The sequence below is a fragment of the Pseudonaja textilis genome, chromosome 2 (genome assembly GCF_049901715.1).
Source record: "Pseudonaja textilis isolate UNSWEBS1 chromosome 2, rPseTex1.2, whole genome shotgun sequence".
Lineage (NCBI taxonomy): Eukaryota > Metazoa > Chordata > Lepidosauria > Squamata > Elapidae > Pseudonaja > Pseudonaja textilis.
In genome coordinates, this window is record NC_141991.1 from 169415678 (window position 1) to 169436913 (window position 21236).

A 21236-nucleotide genomic window follows, 5' to 3' on the forward strand; every position below is an offset into this window, starting at 1 on the left:
TACTGTCCAGTTTTTAAAAGAGAAATGTAATATAATAAGCAGAAACTGGGGGATATATCTTACTAGATTGGAAAGTAGGGAGGCCTATGAAAGGATAACTAGACTTTTATCTTCAAGGTGTGGGATTTAAACGATGTACAGGAAAAACATCCTCATTTAGGTTTCATGAAATAAAAACCACAAAGGAGAATTGTCCTGTATACAGTATTGAAGTGAGTTGTTGGCTTAACTTCCTATATATCAGTCTGATGCAAATCCAAATAAAAAAAAGAGATAGTAATACTCTTTTTGTTTATAAAAACTTAAGTGAAGGCTCAACTTTGTAATACTTTGAATAACCCCCTTTTTTTTTTTTTACTAATCCCATATTGCTTTTGGAGAACTGAGCCTGAAAGATGCTTAACAGTTTTGCCATCAATTTCACATAACCAGACTTCCAGATCTTGTTCCAGAGACTCAGATCTGTACTGAACAATATACAGGCTAAATATGCTACAGGTCGAGAGTAACCAGTTTAGACATTCTTCATATCATTAGAGGTGGGAAAATTTTGAATTTCCCAATAGAATCCACTGTCCTCTTTCCCCCACCATTCTCAAGAGGATGGACTCTGGGAAGTGAATTTTTTGTCAGTTGTGAAAATGCGGCAAATGGCTGAATTTGTTACATTCTAACCTGAGAGCATGAGACAATCAATTTGTATGGTGTATTTCTTCTACAGAATCCGGGGAGTAAACCAAGTGTCAGATCCACCATCACCTGATGTGGCTTTTCCTCTTAATTGTTGATGGACTTGCTATTTTTGTGCCAAGAGTAGGAACCCTAACTTGCCGACTGAATTCATGACAAAGGAATTCTTTTAACTTGCCTACTGAATCCATGACAAAGGAATTCTTTTAACTTGGTGCTTTCTAGTTTGTATACCAACTGTTATGCTGTAGCAGCTTTCATAGAAGGGTTATAGTCATATCATATTTATTTCAGAGAACAAAGACAGATGTTTTAAACCCCCATTCAGAATTTTCCATCAAACATGTCATTAACTTCCACTCTCAAATTTTTGACAATGCAGTAATGAAGTTAAGGCTGTTTTCTTGTGGACAGAACTTTCTGATTTCCAAAATTGGAATGGTAAGATCTCTTGTACAAGAAATCCATATATAACAATGCCCTGTCCCACATAAGTGGAAAGGCAGGATTATGTATTAAAAAACACCCTTGGATTGTCAGTGTAAAGTGGCATGAATACTGGTACTGTGTTTCCCCCAAAATAAGACCCAGTCTTATATTTTTTGAGGGCTCCAAAATAAGCATTAGGACTTATTTTCAGGGAAACAGGTTATCAAGGTGATCAGCCTGGCTGAGTGCCCCACCCCGCCCAGCACACTCGCAAGAGGCAATGAGGGCAAGCGGGATGACGATGTCCAGCAGCAGTTGCAGTGCACCAGCCCTTGGCGCACTTGGGCTGCATAGCGCAGGGGAATTGATTGTCCAAGAAGCAGGCAAAGGGGGGGAGGCAGGCCGCCCAACCACGGGAGGCTTATCTTCAAATGGCAGCACCGGCAGCAAATAGAGGCGCAGGGCGAATCAGATCCTGCTGCAGGAAAGCCAAGACAGGGATGGAGTGGGCAAGCGGCTGCGGGAGGCTCATCTTTGCATCTCTTGGCTTGCATGTGCCCTACGCAGTGGGACCTGTTGCTTTCTTCAGCACCCATTGTGCTGCGGGGTGCGGCGGGAATGCCTGCCCTGCCTCCATCTGATACTGATGCTGCCTGCGAAGATGTCTTACGCGGCCAGTCACCCATTCCGACCAGACTCAGCTTTCCCATGGTCCACACAGCATGTCTGAACTGCCTGCTTCCCCCCACCTCTGCCTCGTCTGCTGCCTGTGCCGCTGCATGAAGACGAGCCTCCTGCGACCCCACCTTAGCTTTCCTGTGGCCTGCACAGTGCATCTGGATAGCCTGCCTTTTCCCTCTGCATCTCTGCTTCTGTCTGCTGCTGGTGCTGCCATGTGGAGATGAGCTGCCCATCCACCCTGGTCCACTGTCAGCTTTCCTGCGACCTGTGCAGAGCATCTGGATCGCCTGTCTTCCCCCACTTCTGCCTTCATCTGCTGCTTGGAAAGATAATCATCTCACCTGTGCTTTGCAGGTTACACAGCACCAGTGCATCCTCGCTGCCTCCGGTGCTGGCCATGGCCCCCCCAGTTGATGACCTTAACTAGGGCTTATTTTTGGTTAAGGCTTATATTAGGAGCACACTTAACAAATCAGGCTAGGGCTTATTTTTTGCTTAGGTCTTATTTTTAGGGAAACACGGCAATTTTCAATAATCTGTTTAGTGACCTTGAAGTTACAATAGCACTGAAATAGTGACTGGTTTCACATTTATGAATGGCATTGCACTATCCCCGTGGTCATGTGATCAAAATTCAGACACTTGGCAACTTACTCATTTATAATGGGTGTAGTGTTCTGAGGTCATGTAGTGTCTTTTGAGACCTTCTGACAAACAAAGTCAATGGGGAAGCCAGATTCACTTCACAACCATGTTATTAACTTAACAACTGCAGTGATTCACTTAACAATTGTGGTAAAATAAACTCAGTTACCAAATGTTATGCTTAGCAACACAAATTTGGGACTCAATTATGACCATAAGTCAATGACTACCTATATTTACTGCATCAAAATAAAAGCTTATGAGGCTTCCCAAGTAAAGGTCAATTTCTACATCAGAAATTGATCCAAGTAACATTCTCATTTATTTTTTATTAAATCATCTATTTACGGGTAGCTATAAATTAAGAAAGGTATATTTGTTCAGTTTATTTCACAACAAAAGTTTGTACAATTCTTCATAAACAGGAAGAAAAATGTTCAAGGTTTAAGAACATGAATGAAAAAAAGCAAAACTGACAAGTTCAGTGACAGAGAATTTTGGTTACTTAGCTTGTAGATCATTTTGAATCCCTGTTGAATTCATGTAGTAAAAATAGATGGGAGTTATATTTGTTTTTAATTAGTTTTAGTCTTAATCTTCTAAATTTGCAGAGTTTTTCTAAAGAATTAAACCATTTTTTAAATAAATCTGAATGCAGGACCATCTTTATCTGGCCATCCTAATTTCATAGGCACCTGGAAAAAACTTGAAACAGTTATTATTGTATTGGTGAATAGGTTTTAAATATTAAAATAATGAAGTCTACATGTATATGCGTAGATATAGATATTCCTGTCTTAAATACATTCCAAGGTACAAATATTCTCCACTTGTAAAAAATCAGCCAGGAAAACAGAGATAAAGACTTATCTAAGTCAACTATTGTCAAAACTATTTCCGCTGTAAGTATACAGGTGATTTAAAGACCTATATAGAGCCAGGGCCAACTGAAAACCCTAACTATGGCCCCATTCTGACATCCTTGCTCTAGAAAATAGAACAAAGCCATTACATTCTTGTACAAGTGCAGCATTTATATCTTTATGACAAATTATTGATGGCACTAGCTGGATACAATGAAAACATAGTGTTGCATAGCTGCTCCAATGTACAATTGCGTATTCTTCGTACGTCCACAGTAGATCTCTGCAGTCCAATCCAAATACATTCAGAGACTCACATGCACTTACTTTATGAGAAGGGTCGCTTTAAAATTTAGGATAGTAGAATTGCTTGAACAGTGTTATTCATGTACCGAATAGAAAAACAAATTTATTTATTTCTGATACAACTGTTTTTTAAATGCACAGTACTTTAATTACCCCATAGCTAATGTGTATAGCAGCAATAACCATGGGTCAATTTGTTATTCAGAACACTTTGCATTCTCAATTCGGTTAGAAGCAATATCTCTGCAATTAATGTATAGTTACAACAAATTTTGGAAAGAAGGGGAACACTCTATTAATTGCCAGTCTAGTTTAGAGATTTTGTAAAATGCACAGAAGCTGAATGCTGTGTCATTTCTCCTTTGCATTAAATTAATGCTGATCATTTTCTGTTGGCACAGTCTGTTCTTCATTTGGGCTGTGTTTATTCTTAAGGGATCTTCCAACATATCCCCAGTATTCTTTCCGTATAATGTCTTTTTCCTTAGCGAGGATTTCACACAACTACAAAAAGGAAAATTATAGTTTTACTTATATTTATATTCCTTTCAGTATTCACAATATTTTACAGAATAACGAGAGGGAGGGAGGGAGGGCAGGCTTTATGGAGATCTTACAGTAAAGCAGGAGACGCTACTATAAATTATGCAGTAATTAAAATTTAGATATGGTATATTATACAGTAAATTAAATCAGCAGGAGTAAAGGACAAAACCAGTGAATTGGGTTACAGTATTCACTCTGAATTCTTCATTATTAAATACTTAACTGTCTTATTCCAGGCTCCTTTTAGTTCAGTCCCCGAAACTTCGTATAATGCTTATAATAATACATTAAACCAGTTTAATTGATTTGGGTGAACAAAATAAAATATCCACTATGTTGTTTGAAATATAATTGGATCACTTAGGTACCAATTCTTATGCCAGAAGATGGCAATTTTTAACTACATAGCTAAAGTGAGAAGAGTTATAAATACTCATCATCTTATTTAGCACTGCCACTATCAAAATCTGCACATAACTTTATAATAGCATATCCAAATCAGCTTCAGTTGCAATGAATATTCCCCCTCTCTATTTTCATCTATGTTCATTTCCCTTCCATTTTCTTGTTCTCCACATATTTAGCTTATAAACACTTTTTAAGTCAGGAATATGTTTTCTAAAAATGTTGATAGCACTGTTCAAGTAAGTTTTGAGGTTGAAAATATAATGATCTATCAAGCTTTTTAGAACACAGTACTTTCTTCAGATAATTCAGCAAATTAGTCTGATTTTTAAATAAATTATAACATCAGGCCGCTTAATGAACATTAAATAAAATACAGCTTTCTAACACAGCAACCAGTTGAAAGACAATCTTTCTCAACCTAGGTGTTGACAAGTTGAAGCAAATGGTAACTATTTCTAATACCAGAAATTACTTTTGAAATGGAACTAAGTTGCTTCTTGAAGTGAAATAATAAATGGAAAAGAAGAGTTTATAACATAAGACCCCTAAGGTGAAATGATTAATGAATTTTTATACTTGACATAAAACACAATGGTAACTGGCATGTATGAAACCAACAACAATAAAAGTATAATACATTACATGAATGAGCGTGTCATTTTCTTCATCCTTTTGCAGATTTACAGTACTTCTCACTATGATTCAGTGAGCAAGAAACTTTGGATATATAATATAGTGCTTGAACAATGGGAAATATGTAAATGAAAAGACTAAAATTTAGATTAAATTACAATGTAAAAGAAAATTTTTATAAGATGATTATTGTTAATATTTAACACCAGACAAGTTGTCAAGAAGGTATAAAGATAAGTCAAATGAATGTTGGAAATGCAAATGTAGAGAAGGGACTTTTCATTATCTATGGTGGACATGTGATAAAGCAAAGAAATATTGAAGTAGGATTCATATTCTAATACAGAAGATCCTTTAAGTGAATATAAAGATAAAACCAGAGACTTTTCTTTTGGGTTTAAAAGAAAAAGGTTTGGGGGGAAAATGGAGACTTTGATGTTATATATGTTGATGGGAGAAAAATTACTTTATTACACAAAAATGGAAGGACACTTTGATTCCAACAATGGATGAATGGCTGCAAAACTGGATGGGAGTTAGCAGACATGGTCAAACTGACTGCTCTGATTAAAGAAAATAACACATTTAACTTTGTTTCTACTTGGAAACCACTTTTGGACTTTGTGCTTGAGGTGAAAAAAAAAACCTTTGTTTTCCCCCCTTTCCTCCCTTATTTGCCATTCTTTTCTTTTGTATTTTATATTGAATAAATTAAAAAAAATGAATTGTGAAAAAAGAGATTTACTATAACTTCTGTTAAGGACTCCAGGCTGGGGATGGCTACCGTAAAGAACTTTAAGCTTTAAAGAACTAACCTCTAATGCTTTGCCGAGAGTTTCTTCCTTATTTTCACACTGGTTTTCTAACATGTCTTCATATATGTCCACCAAGAAGGCAATTAGATACGGGGAATTATGACTTGGCTGCAATTCCAGTAGCTGTTCGAGCAGATCTGGATATTTTGAAAGGCCACGATCTTGCAAAATCCTGAAACGAAAAAGTCTGATGAACATCATATTAAATTTCAATCACCTTGCCATTTTTTTTTAAAATGTAAACATTCTAGGAACATAGAGATCCTAGCTCCGGTCTCGTGTTCTGCTTGCTCATCTTAATAGCAACAGAAGGAAGAACACAAGGATGTAATCAAGCAGGGAGGTATTTGGTGTTTTAATTAAAATGAAGCAGCTGTGCTTTTCCCTCATACTTCATTCAACTCTCAAAACAAACCTTATCTTTCCCCATAGATAGAACAACTCCTGCCCACTTGCTGCAATTTCTAGGGGATGCATTAGGTGATGAAATGTGATCTTTTAATGGAAGCACCATTAAATCCAGGGCCTAAAATTAGCCAGCTATATTATTGCAGTATTTTAAGCATTAAAACAATTTATACTACTCTAGTTTGGCTATGGAAAGGATACCACCTACCCAATATAAAAAAGCAAAGCATTTTTTTACTATGAAAAAGCAAAAAGTTTGGTATTAATGCTTTATTTTACTGCAACAGAGGGAGTAGGAAGTCAGCACTTTTTTTTCTTTTTCCCAGCCCTTCCTCACTTCTCCCTTTTTCTCCCCACTGCCTCCCTATTTACTTTTGTATTTTGTATCTTATAACCTAATAAAATACTATTTTGAAAAAGCAAGTCATTTTTAAAAATCATGTTCTGTGCTGTTAGCTGGTTGAACATTTATTTTTATTTATCGTGCAATTTACATCCCACCTTGATTTTGTACTCAAGGTGACATTGTTCTCGCCTCCTATTTTTGCCACAGTAACTTCCCTATGAGTTGGGTTAAGCTGAGAATGAATGACTGGCTGAAAGTCATTCAGGTGACTTCCCTGCCTAAAGGAGGATTAGAACTCATGGTCTCCCACTTTCTAGATCAGCACCTTAACCAGTACTCTAAGCTGCTACAACTTGTTTTGTAAGTTTCTTTTATTGGAACTGTTAGCAGTACATTTTCTGAATAAGTGTATGTATAATTTCTCCTATGGAAAGCCCCTCTCAGGCAGAACAAATAGAGTCCTATGTATGGTTCCAGAAAATCCCAGGGAAGGAAACTATTATAAAAATCAAATACTAAAACATTTTTGAAGTGTTTCTGGATTTGCTAGTCTTCTGAGAGGACAAGAAATTTGCTTCTCCTCTTACCTTCAAAATATATTTTGCTTCTCCTCCTACCATCAAAATACATTTTGCTTTGGTGAAACAAAATAGTGGCTTCTATGGCTTCTGCTTGGCCACATACTTTTTAAGCATTTTTTTTACAATCAAAAAAGGTGAAAAAAAACCTTAATAACAATATTAAAGCAGTAATATTCTTATCTGAATCCTGGGCTGGTATTAAACTCTAACCTTCTTTATGTGCACTAAATTCGCAACATACAGCGGCATTAAACACGTTAAGTAAAACAATCTCACCCTCTCAGGTAGTTCCAGGCACTTTCATTATGAGGTACCAGTTTGATCATTTCTAGAGTGTACCTGAAAAGGAAAAACAAATAAGGATAAGGAAACTATGGAATAACCATATATGTCAAGATAGCATAAATCTTGAATGGCAAATACAGACGCATCAAGCTATTGAGTGAAACACTGGTTTTGTTTATGAATATTAGACATAAAATATTCTAAGTTTACAACAGAAATCCAGAGAATTTTGCACATGCTTCAGTGAGTCTCTCATCTTGTGGTTACCTTAAAAACATTCTCCAATTTATGGAGATTTGAAGGCTGCTTTAGCAAATAGGCACATTTCCATCCCTACTGTCTTGGGCTGGACATAATTTAATATTTTTGAAACAATATCTGGATAATTTTAACCCAGTTAGCTCTCAGCATGGATTACTGTATTATTACAACACAAAAGAAAAAAGGGCTTATTTTAAATTCACCTAGTTCCTTATCATGGAAATGTTTTAAGGTTTATTCCACTAATGCAATAATCCATAGGGCTGTTCTGTTCCATACTTTGGACAGTTTTTGTTTCAGAGTTACTCCTTCTGATAGATATTTTACAAATCAAAGCATTTCCTATATAGATAAAGGCAGGGGTGGGATTCAAATTTTTTAACAACGGGTTCTATAAGTGTGGCTTAGGTGGTGGGCATGGCTTGGTGGTCATGTGACTGGGTGGACATGGTTTGGTGGTCATGTTATTGGCTGGGTGTGGCCAACTCAACATCACTCACATCAAGGCATGCATCTCCTCGCCTGGCCTCTCATGACTGTGGGGATATTGCAACAGTCGTAAGTGTGAAAAATGATCATCAGTCACTTTTTCTAGTGCCATTGTAACTTTGAATGGTCACTCCACACAAGCAAAGTACCAGCAAAGGAGGGGAAAAAAACTACAGAGAAGTTCCTGAGACAGGAAGTCTAGTCCTGCCAAGAATGTAATAAGGGTTAACGGAGAGGCAGTTTCTGTAAGCAACACCAGAATGTTTCCTTCCTGCCTTCCTTACAGGATTAGGCCAGTAATTTCTTCTAACAACCAGTTCTCCAAACTGCTTAGAATGTTAACAACCGGTTCTAGTGAATAGGTGTGAACTGGTAGAATCTCTCCCCTGGATAAAGGAGAGATGAACTATAGACCAAGTAGATTTATATCACAAGTTACATAATGCTCAATTTTCCATTTTTTTAAACAAAAAATTTAAGTCATTTTTATCATATGAAGTTTATGTTGCAAGTTCCAGGTTCTCCATCATACCACTCCATCTTCCCAGTTTTTTCCATTTCTTTCCAATTCCATGAGCTTAATTGGCCTCTTTTAGGAGTACTTTCCAACAATAGGGATTTTCTTACAACATATTTTGTAGTCTACTTTTGGATTACCTCTCTTTTTGGATGTGGCTATATCAAGTTATAACTGGAAAACTGAAGTGGCCATAACTCCAAACTATAGTACACAATGCTTAAGTTAGCAAAACGATTCTAAAAGTCCACTGAGAACATGTGTACAAAATTATCCATAAAATACACTGCATGTATACTTGGACACCCTTGTATTCATTCATGGCACAAGATAAAACCAACTAAAACATTACATACTGAATTTCTCTTTCTAGAACAGCAGGATCATTGTAACCAGATGTGTTTGAAATCACAAAGTATCTTTGGTTCCAGGCGGAATTATTTCTGACATCTTCTTTCAAAAGTTGCTCAACATACTCCAATTCATCATCCCATAGTTTAAATTCCTAAACATACAAAATTGAAGGAAACACAAAGATGTTCCAAAAATTATCTCATTTCCATTCGTTCTAACCTTAACTGATACAACTGTAGATTTAAGAGTCCATTCTCACACAATTCTCACACAATTGTAGCAATTATAGAAACAACATGATTAACTTGGTGCCATATCAGAGATGCGAAAACCAAATAAACAATACCCTAAATATCAGATATTTATTATATTGCCTTGTATACCATTTATAGGGAAAAGTATTATAGATCTGAACTAACAACCTGATCTGTCTGAAGCACATTAATGCAATTATCAAAACATACGAAATCACTTCCCCAATATTCTGTTATAAATGACATAATGGGAGTCAGGCAGCATCCATAGACATCTCTTCACTTCCTCAGCAGATAAACGAACAACTGAAGTTTGTTCCTTTTGGGGGCGGAAATAAAGCAAAACAAAAACTTCAACTTTTCCTTTCATACATTTCCTGCTCAGATTAACAATGAGCAATTGTTAATAACAGCCACAGGAAAATACCTGAATGACCCATTGTCTATGTTGCCAAGCATGGTAATTCTTGGCATCCTGGTTAAGAATGTTTGCAATAAATTCGAGTTCTTGTGATGGGTCCTTCAACCACTCTACCAAAACTCGCCGGTGATGCCTAAAAAAATAAAATCAAGAATGTTAAAGAACGGTAGTTAGCGCGTGTTTTGTAATGGCAATTTGGTTGCTTGGGCAACCTGTTCATACTCACAGCCATTTGCCAAGCACGTCAACCACCTGATCACCATTTGCAGTCTTTTCTGCTTAGCTTCCCCTGAAAGTCAATGGCAAAGCCAGCAGAGGTGGTTTGCAAGCTGTTACTGCCTGGCCAAGAAGGCTCCCTCTCATCTCGAGGAGCTGGCTGAAAGAACTCCCTGCCAAGCTCCATGCAAGGAGGCACAAAGGATTTCAGTTCCATGCAAGCAGGCATAGAGCTGAAATCCTTTGGCAGGGAGCTAGCTCTTTTGGCGTCCCTAGAGATGAGAGGGAACCAACATTCAAGGAGAATTTTCAGCCCTGAATGGAGAGCTAGCATGATAGCATAAGGAGAGCCTGGGGCCTCAGGGTTGGAGGCTGGCACAGGCTACACATGAGTGTCTCCTTGGCTCAGGAGCTAAAAATCCTGCTTTGATTTTGGCAGGGAAGACTTTCAACTCCTGAACAGAAAGGCACTTGTGCAGCCTGCGTCAGCCCTGCCGGGGTCTCCCCATCCCTCTGAGACACCCCATGCTCCTTACTTGGGACTCTTATCCCTTTAACAACCCTCAAATCCCTTCAGGATCACAACTGGGAGTGGAGAGGTTGTGGTCAGTGAACAAAAGAATCACACAACATCTTGCTTGACCAACCACTTTGCTCAATGACTGAAATTCCAGTCCCAAATAACGTACCGGTAATAAGTTGAGGACTACCTGTTAATCTCTGATCATGGGAATGCTCCTGCCAGAAAAAAAAAACAACTAGGAGAGAGATTTGCATGAGATGCTGAGCCTGGTTATTTTAAAGCTTAAATTGGATGTGTACATTAGTGTAGGGTTTTTTATTTATTTATTTTTGTCTCTCAGGATTCCTTCCCACTTTTAAAAGATTTTGTTTGTATGAGTTATATTTTATACTGATTCTCATAGTTGGTTGGTGGGATTTTAATACTGTCTCATTTTTCAACATCAGCTGGAAAATCAATTTGATTTTGCATTCCTCTAGGAGTATCCTGGGAACTTAGGACCACACTTCGAGAAATGCTGTATTTGTGGGTTAGACAAACTTAGTTTATTTCAATGGTTTATGATCAAGTGTTCTGTGCCAACCCCCAAAATTATTTTATTCACTAACCAGGAAAACTGAATTGTGTGAATAAAGAAGACTGTGAGCTCAGCAGAGGTTGAGTTCTGATAACATTTGGCAACGTGACCTGCATACATCCACCAGAAAATCTGTTTTAATTGACACGGGATGTAAGAAACTTTCCCTTGTAACGATAGCTTTACAACAGTTTCACTTGCCCAAACTATCATTTGATGCCTCAAAAATGCCTACAAACTTATACCATACCCATTAAAATTGCCTCTTCAGTTGATAAGTCACTTGGCTTATAAAACTTGTTGCACAAGGAGTGTGACAATAGTGCACAAGAAAAAACACCCAAGCATATAAAAATACAAAGACAAATTATCCAACAAAATATAGCAGTAGAATCACTGAACGGTTGTGGATCCCCTGCTGTATTTTTCTCCTTGGCAGATGCAGCCCCTGCAACTTAGATGAGTCTGTGCTTTGTTTAGACACCCTTGTTCTGCTCCAGCAGTAACTGAGATACATTATTTCCATCACATTGTTACAGCACAATATATAAAGCATAGCCAATATAATCATATCTTGGGTTTTTTTTCTTTTAAAAAAACCAAGGGAGCATTTTCTCAGATTATTATCTCCATCAATATCTTTGTACGACAAAATCCACAGCTTAAAGAACTCTTACTATAACTTTCTGTTGAACTTCTGCTTAAGAGTCTCTGTGGTAACAATTCTGCACTACGCAGTCAGAGGAAAAACACAAGGAATCAAATATTTACATAGATATGAAATAACGTTTGTTAACCAAGAAGCTAAGCTTACCAGACTTGGTAATTCTTTGGCTGATCTTCAATGATAGCAGTGATGTAATTGAGTTCCTCATTTAAGTCTTTCTTCAAGGACTGCAGAAGTACCCTACGGAAATGCCTACAGGGGAAAAAAGGGGGCAGGAATTCTTGATACTGACTTCAGCTGCTTCTACTACTGTCAGTACTTCCAAATTTATCATTTCCAAATAAATAATAGTTCTGCATGGGATTTTTTTTTTCTTTGAGAATCAGACTCCCAAATCTGTAAGATGGGAAGGTGACTACATTTGCTACATTTCATTTTGGCCCATCAGTTCTAGCTGAACTCCGCAAATTATCAACTCGAACCCACAATGGTTAGGAATGACAGAAGTTGCAGTCTGACAGTGATGAATTTCTGCTATAGTTAATTATAATACACTTCCTAGATATGCTCTTTAACTTGAAAAATAAACTGTGTCCAATCAGTAAGAACGGGAGCCCACAAATAAATATAACCCATTTAACGAAAGAAAATAACTATGCGCTAAACAGTCTGTTCCATTTAATGTTTTTAATTTTCACTAACTTTGCTACTTTGAGGATCATTAAAGTTTTTGTGTGTGTTATGACTTGGCTTTATGAACTGTCTAAGTTATAGGTGGTTTGTAACTTTGTAATGTCTATAGCATTTTGTTAACTTGCTAAACTTATTATAAAGCTGACCACCTACAAACCACTGAGTATTTACCCATGTAATATAGCTGTAGTATTATTATTATTATCATTCTTATTATCTTTCTTCCCTTCTCTTATTGGTATTTTTATGATAATAATGATTATTCTTTGCATCTTCTGAGATCTTCTGCACCGGAGACAAATTTCTTATGTGTCTAATCACACTTGGCCAAATAGTGTGTGTGCATGTGTGTATTCATTCATTCATTTATTCATGCTTAGAGTCACTTGGGTAGGTGGCACAAACAAATAAAAAAAAGTTTACAAATATCACATCAAAAGGCAACTTGTAACTAATCTGAATGGCCTCAGTATTTTAAAATTATCTTCTTTTGGAATTTCAGAACAGAACAAAAAAAAATTTCTCAGGATTGCTACATACCATACTGTGTAGTTTGCAGCATTAAGTTCAATGGCATCGCCTGTTAACTTGAAAGCTCTTTCACTCCTTTCATCATGTTGCAGAACGGCCCGGAAGTAATCATATACATCTTTAACTAGGCAGAAAAATTTAGTTTATCAAATCTGTCTTTGGCTTTCTTTGCCACATTTACTCTTACTTTTTCAGGTATAAAACTGTTTTTTCATCATGCCCCATATTTAGCCTAAATTACTGGTGTCCTTAATTTTACAGCTCTTTGTACCTTTTCCCTATATCCTCTCTTTTAATATTTCCCACTAGGACTCCTGGCTCTCACCTTCATTTTCTTATATCTTCAAAATCCACCATCTCAAAATCATCCTCTTATTGCCTATTCACTTCTATCCCAGACAACTGACAAATCAGATACTCTTACTTGCAAATATAGATATCCCCTTGTGTTATGGTAGGATTCTGTTTTCTGAAAACCTCATATAAAGCATACAAACTGAGACACTGAAAAAAAAGGTGAGGTGTCAAAATTGTACCCCGAATATATTGACATATGTGCTCATAAGTTTTTAGAGTCCTATTCTTATGCATTGTGTTATTCAAGCATGTTTTTATCCTTGTTTCCTAGTCTATGTAAAATAAAAACATTTTCTCCTTTTCTACGGATGTAATTCTAATGTGTGTGGTTATCATGGCAGACAAATAGTGGAATACATTACAGCACCATGTACTTCATTTTCATTCTTTCTTATGTTGCACACAGATGTGCTCATATTAAGTTTGTCTTAGGGCAAAGGATCCTTTAACCAATTTAGGTGCAATTTACTATATCCAGCTTTGTTTCTAGTGTTAAAAAGGTCCTTTTCCTATTGGGTAAGAAGCTTGGATGAGATTTTGATAGACATTGTGATACCATAGTAATAGCAACTGCAGGTACAGAAACAAGTGGAACACACAACTAAACAACACATTAGTAAATGCAAAAGTGAGGGCATCAGGGTCTTGGTGGGAAAATGTTCAAGTGGTTTTGGGAGGGGAAAAAAATCTTGGTATGTTTCCAGATATTTGGCACCAATTGCATACTGTAGTAACTTTCTTTCTTCCACTTAAAGTGAATTCTAGGTCAAAAATTACTACTCACGTAAATTTGCATAAAGCATTAGAATCTTGTAGTCTTCTGATGCTTTTGAGTAACACATAGTACATTTCATCAATATAATTGTTTCCTGATGCAATAATCTGCTTCTGTTGATTTCTTTGCACTTAACAATTGACTGGTGGAAAAACAACCTACCTTTCAGAACTGAGTTTTAAAGTATGACTTTCATAGTTCTGGGATTATTTAATAAGTAGAATAACTTTTAATTAACTTCAACCTCATGTAATAGCTTATAATAAGCACAGTTCTAATCTTAGTTTCTTTCATGTCTTGATGTTTTTATCATCTGTTTCATCTTTGAATTCCAATGAAAAATATGCTGCAGAATTCCAGATACTAATGGACCATTATGGAATCCTATAAGGATTTATTCCAAAGTCAACCTCAGAATGTTCAGCTGAACTTACTCCCACACTTGCCTGCAAACATTTGTAATTTTAATTTAAACTGCTCAGTAATGGCTCAGCCAGTACAATTCCATTGTAGCCAGACTACAATGGAGTATCAGTGAGAAAATCCAAAAACCAGCAGAGAAGATAACCTTAGATGGTCCATTTATTCCCTACTATTGAGAAGAAGTCTCTCAAGCTTCTTCTAAACTTACATTTTTCACTATATATGATCTGAACAACAGGATGTGGCCCATCATCTTGAGGAACCGGGTCAATATCTGCCCATTCTTTCCTGTTTCTGTAAAAAAAAAAAACACCAATCAGTCATCTGGTAGCAAATGCAAGAACATTTGAAGGAAATATATAATTCAAGGGTATCTCCTAAATATCAAAGACTTGTTCATGTATGTTGTAGTACAGAATAGTGCCTTGCTGAGAATTAAACTTGCAACTGAGAAAAAAGAATTTGATATGTTTTAAGCATTCCTATTACTATGCTTTCTATAAACCTGTACAAATACAACATCACAAGGAGTCCTACCTGCAGAAACATAGGAAACATGTCTTTTCCCCAACTAGGTACCTTGCTGATATGTTGGATTAAACAAAGGCGGCACTCTGGGACTTGTAGTCTAATACATTTGGAGAATATCAAGTTGCAGGAGGCTGGATAACAATAAAAAATCAACCCTATAAATTTGATGCAGCAATATATCAAAAAAAAAATGACAGTGTGACAAGCACTGACATAGCACTGTGACTTGTTATTGTTTATCCAATTTGTCATCTAAGTGACTCTGGGGACTCACAACAAGTACAGCCCAATAATAAGTTAAAAACCATTATACAAGCATGTAAAAACTATCCAGAATCAATTTAAACAACAATTATCAGTTTCACTGTTTGTTTTTTATTTCTACCTATTTATATATATTTAATTTTTTTTCTGAGAAAAAAAGAACAAGAAACATAAAAAGTGTTCTCCACTGAGAGACCCAACATATTTAAGATGAAGAATTTACAGACCAGGAAATTTATATTTGGGATGGGGATATTTAAGCATTTAAACTTCACAAAACGCTATGCTTCCTCCAAGAGTATTTACTGCGGTTTTTATTTCCAACATTTATTTAAATTCAGAACATTTCTCCTCCATGCTGAACAATCATCCCTGGATATCCTAGATTTGTAATGAAATGAATGGCTGGAGAGGGATCTTAGCTTTTCCTAGACCTAGGCTGACGACCCTTCCTTCATCTGCTCACATTTCTGAACGGGAGACTATGATTTAGATGGCTATCAACCATCCAATCCAAAGTGAAGTTCCTTGCAATGAAATTACATCTCAGTTAAGGATATTTAGCAATATAAGGGGTGCCTTAAAACATTGAGAATTCTCCAAATTACTAGCGAAATTAAATCCTGCATTGTTGATGTTACATGGTCAGGTCATGAACCCAGCTCAGAGAATACCAGGGACTTCCACCGGATCAACCCTGAGCTACAGATACTCTCTTCCATTGAAAGGTGCTTCTCCCCAAAGGCAAGTGGACTTTCTGGTTTTCCTTTGAAGACGTTTCGCTTCTCATCCAAGAAGCTTCTTCAGCTCCAAAGAAGCTGAAGAAGCTTCTTGGATGAGAAGCGAAACGTTTTCGAAGGGAAAAACAAAAGTCCGGTTGCCTTTTGGGAAAAGCACCTTTGGGACACCTATGACCCGGGCGACTGAGAATCTCCATAGACCATCTCTTCCACTGAAAGTTAAATCAGCTTAACCAAGTTCAGTGGGAAGCGGCTTCTAAACCGACGGCTCCGCCGAGGTCGAGGAGAGCCCTTCCCTACCTGTACAGCACGTAGCCAGTGGAGTCCAAGGGTTCGCCGCACTCCAGCAGCTCTCCGTCTCCCGCGGCGTCGGCTTCCGTCCCCAACCGAAGGGTGCAAACCTCCGGGCTTCCTCTGTCTTCCTCGTCCGCCATCATCGTCAACGCCTCCGCCCACCCCGGAAGAAACAACACCTAGAGGAGCCTATGAGAAACAAAGCGGCCATCCCTCCCGCACCATAGAGTTGCAGCCGGCTGTACGGCGGAAGTGGGTCTGATCTCACGCGGACGCGCTTTTTGCTCCCAGCCGGTTCCGATGTTGCAAGGCTGGGCGTCCGCTCTGCGCTTAGATTTAGCATCGAAGGAGACTTCCCGGTTCCTTCTGTTGGCATTTCTCCCTACTACGTGCTAATCTAATCTACCGGGCGAGATGTTCTCGACATAGAACAGCACAAATCGCAGTTACTTGTTTCTGCTTGTTTCTCCGTAAAATCTTGGTTATATCTCGACCCCGTTGGTTAAACGCAACTTGTTCGCGAATGAGTGCATCGCCCAACTATTGCGGTATCCTGTTTATACGGAGCGACTGCGCAGTTAATCTTCGCAGTAAATGCAGGTTGAATCCCTAAAGAAAAACTGTTTGGGGCAGGAGGGAGGGGGGGAAAAACATGCACATTCATTTATGCATGTTCATTATTCATTTTCATCACTGCCTCCTGCCAAAGAAAAGCCACCTAAACGGCTCATTTCATTGTATTTTCCATGCAGGCGTCTGATTGTAAGAACGCAAAGGTTGTAAGGCTGATATTTGGGAGTAAAAATATTTTCCATTTGGAAGGTGTGACATTATTTGCATGCTGTTTGTTCCCAAATTTTCTTCTGGGAAAAATAGTTGTGGGCCGCCTTGGACTCTTCAAGAAGATGCCTGAGATAAAAGCGCTATCCTAGCACACAAAAAACTGAAGCCACCTAAGTGCTGCCCTCATTGCTGGTCCCAGATTCTGCAAAACGATTGGGCTGGCAAAGTGACAGATGGCCTCTCCTAGGGTTTTCATGTAGGTTATAAAAAGTAGGGAAAGAACAAATCCTAGGGCACTCCATAAGCAGGCCTTGAACATGTCTAGAAAGGCAAAAGGATACTTTAGTGCACTAGTGCAGGAGTCGCCAACCACCGGGCCCCGGACCGGTACCGGTCCATGGATCATTTTGTACCGGGCCACCTATTTTGCTTGGACGCCGCCATCTTGTTTCAACGGCGCTTGAGAAAGTGCTTCCGGGTGAGCTTGTCGGTCATTGGTTGGAAAGCGGCGTTTGGGTGCTGAAGGAATCCTCACACCTTAGTTTCGTCGAAGAGGGGGGGCGGCTTCGAACAAAGAGCCGTCCCGATGGCAGTGGAGTCTTGCGTTACTCAGGAGGAGATTAAGAAAGAGCCCGAAAATCCCATCAACCGCAAGAAGGTACAAAGGAGGAGTTGAAGGTGGCGGGGAGAAGCGGGGGACAGCTGACTGGTTGGTCGCTCGCCTTGCCTTGGTCGTGCATGCTGATGACGGTACCGGTCCATGGATTATTTTGTACATTTTGTACCAGTCCGTGGTACAAAAAAGGTTGGGGGCCACTGCACTAGTGGGCTGCGAGAAAATTTTGGTGATCCACAGAAACACAAGGCTGCGCCGCCCACATGGCCCACGGGAACCCTCCCGGCTTACTCACTGCTTACCCAGCAAACTTGCCCGCTATTTTTCTTTTTCCGACCGTCAGGTGTTCTGCTGTGCCGGGAGATTTAGATTAGCTAGGAAGCAGGAAATGGTTGGATTTCTTGCTTTCTAGCTAGTCTTTAGATCTTCAGCTCTGCTTTTAAGCACAGCCGAACCTCCCTTAGGACTGAAGTTTTATTATTCAGTGCAGACTCACGGCAAGCAAATTTTATGTGACAGACTGAGCTAGCCGATGGCAGATAGATAGATCACTGAATGATTCTGTGAGCCATTCAATCTGCCTGCCTGCTTTGCCTGCTTTGGGTAAAAGTTGCTCTTTTTTTATAAAAACATTCAAAATTTATATAAATATGTATAATATTTACATACAAGCCATGCCCAGCCAATCACATGACCACCAAGCCATACCCACAAATTAGGCCATGCCCACAGAGCCTGTTAGTGGTCCCTGGATTTAAAATTATGAGTTTGGTGGTCCCTGAGGTCCAAAAGGTTGGCGACCCCTGCTTTAGTGAAAGGCATGGAAGACCACTGACAGTTCTAACGTGCCCGGGAGAGATGCACATTCCCATTCAGATGCCAACAAATCACCCCACAACACCATCCTGTGCCAATTCTATCTCATGCCTACATATGAAAGGTGGTTGCAAGGATTACACTTCATTCATTCTTTTAAAAATATACCATTAACCTTTGCTTTGCCAAAGAAGTAACATAATGCATAAAACTTAGCTTTGCTGCAGTGTTAACTTTTAAAAAGCATAATCTTTCTTTCTTTCCTTTATTTCAGTGTATGTTTTGCAGCTGAGTTGATACAGGTCACTAAAGTAGACAGTAACTAAACACTGAGTTAATGCAAGATACCAGGACACATGGGGAAATTCAGAAAACAGAAGGTCATCTTCTGTATGGAGAAATGGGGTAAAAAACAAAGAAAAGGGCTCAGATATGAAAGATAGTGGAGGAGGATAATTGGGTGCTTACATCTATAATTACATATCAAACCTTAGATACACAAATTTGTAACCTTTTAATTAGCTAATTAAAGAAACAACAGAACAAAACCCAGATTGTTTCTTAGTCTTTACATACCCTATTTAATCCAAGAACACGAGAGTGTATAATCTGGATAGGTATGTAGTAGGACGATGCCTAGTAGAACAATGTTTGTTTGACTAGGCAGTAATCTCACAGGAGAGGAGAGTATCAGTCCCCTCAGTAAAATGAAATTGGTAGTCCAGAGCCAGTAGAAACAAGACAATGCTGGATGGAAGAAGAGAATTGTATAATAAAAGCGTTCACTATGAATTTCTTCTAGGGTTGAGGCATGCCAGAACAGTTGGAAAAGAAATTTCTGTTAGCACCTTCCTTTTGAAAGCATAAAGGGTAATATATATTTTTTGTAATCTAAACAGTTAGAATACCATCTTGCAGTTCTGTAGCACTTTAGAATTTACAAAATGTTTCCTACACATTACTGTAGTAATCCTGTAATCCTTAACATCAGTCCTAACATAAGATTGGCTCATATTTACATTACTTGTAAAAGGCCCAGAGAGAAAAAGAAAGAACATGAAAGTATGTTACTAGAAAAGGGTGGGGGCATCCCAAAATGGTGTCTCACTTATTTGGCTGTGTCATGCAGGGAAATTCATTGGAAAAAGCAATTATGTTGGGAAGAGCTAGTGGTAAAAGGAAACTAAGCTGCCAAAGAACATGATGGCTGGATACCATGAGAGCTGGCACCAACCACAGCACAGAAAAACAAAGAAGCAGTGCAAGAGAGGAAGATGTGGAAAGACGTGACCCATGAAATCACCAAGAGTCAGATACGACTGAATGGATATCATTATCATGTTTGTAAGGGTTGAAATGACGAGTTCTATATTTCTGCTGAGGACATTATTCTTTTGAGCTCCACTTATTTTCATTGTCGTTGATTTATATATTTGTCTCTGACTTACAGGCAGGATATGAAAATGCTTAATTCCAGTTCATTTTAATTTATAAAAGTTTCATATATCATATTGCTCTAAAAGGGATTGCTTGGACATCTTAGAATAAAAATAATACATGAGCGCAGAAAAACATTAAAGCCTTAATTTAAAAAAACAAGCAAACTTAATACAAGCAAAGCAAGTATAATTGGCCACATTAATAGAGTAGAACCCTAGCAGAATTTTATTTCTCCTGTCCACGTAAAATGAAAGAAATATCACAAAGCATTCATTTATTCATCTATTTTTATTCTAAGTGTACCATGTCAAAGAGTACCACTTAGTCCACCATATCAAAGTGTCTTTTCATTGTTTAAAACTAGACAGCAGCTACAAAAACACATCTGATCAAGCTATCTCCTCTACTCAAAGCTAACAATCACATATAATTTCACATTTAGCATATACAGTACATTCAGACTGCACTTTTATTCAGGTTGAATTTATAACATTTTTTCAAGCTCATTTTCTTAATGACTCATGCAGTCCAGTATGGTTTTAGCTTAGTTTCATGTTGTAACTAATATATGAATAGAAATTGTTATGTACCAGTTTCATCCTTTTTTGCTTTTTCCTGTGTCATATCCACAGTTTTACAAAATAAACAATGCAATTTTTCATGAACAAAAGCTGAAAATAAACTTTTATATATTTATTTATTGAATTTATATGCCACTCAACTCATGGTTCTATCATTAAAAAAGACTTATAATTAGCGATTCTTAACAGTACTCTATAAGATAAAGTTGTACACGCTTCAAAATAATTTAGGAGATATGCTTCAGGCTAATGCAAGCTTAGCAACAGATTTCTGAAATTTAAAAAATAGGCTGCCTGAAGTCACAATAAATATGCTGTTGTAAATGGTGATTCATTAAAGAGCAGCATCTTTTATCAGATATAAAGCAGTTATATAAAAAGTATTATTAATATAAGAGAAGTATTGTGCCTGAATGAGGCCAAAGAGATACTAAATTATCATTTCTCAGAGAAATTCTGAGAAACATTCTGAGCATA

General features: G+C 37.9%; 1 protein-coding gene across 1 annotated transcript; it reads right to left on the reverse strand.

The window, feature by feature from the left end:
* Window positions 1-2817: 2817 nt before the first annotated feature.
* FNTA (farnesyltransferase, CAAX box, subunit alpha) lies at window positions 2818-16693 on the reverse strand. The gene is made up of 9 exons (XM_026712676.2): window positions 16530-16693; window positions 14903-14988; window positions 13149-13263; window positions 12063-12167; window positions 9939-10065; window positions 9260-9408; window positions 7628-7690; window positions 6017-6188; window positions 2818-4118 (listed from the first exon to the last, which is right to left on the reverse strand). Exons 1-9 carry the CDS (start codon window positions 16664-16666, stop codon window positions 3987-3989), a joined length of 1086 nt encoding a protein of 361 aa, XP_026568461.1. The 5' UTR covers window positions 16667-16693; the 3' UTR covers window positions 2818-3986.
* Window positions 16694-21236: the final 4543 nt, after the last annotated feature.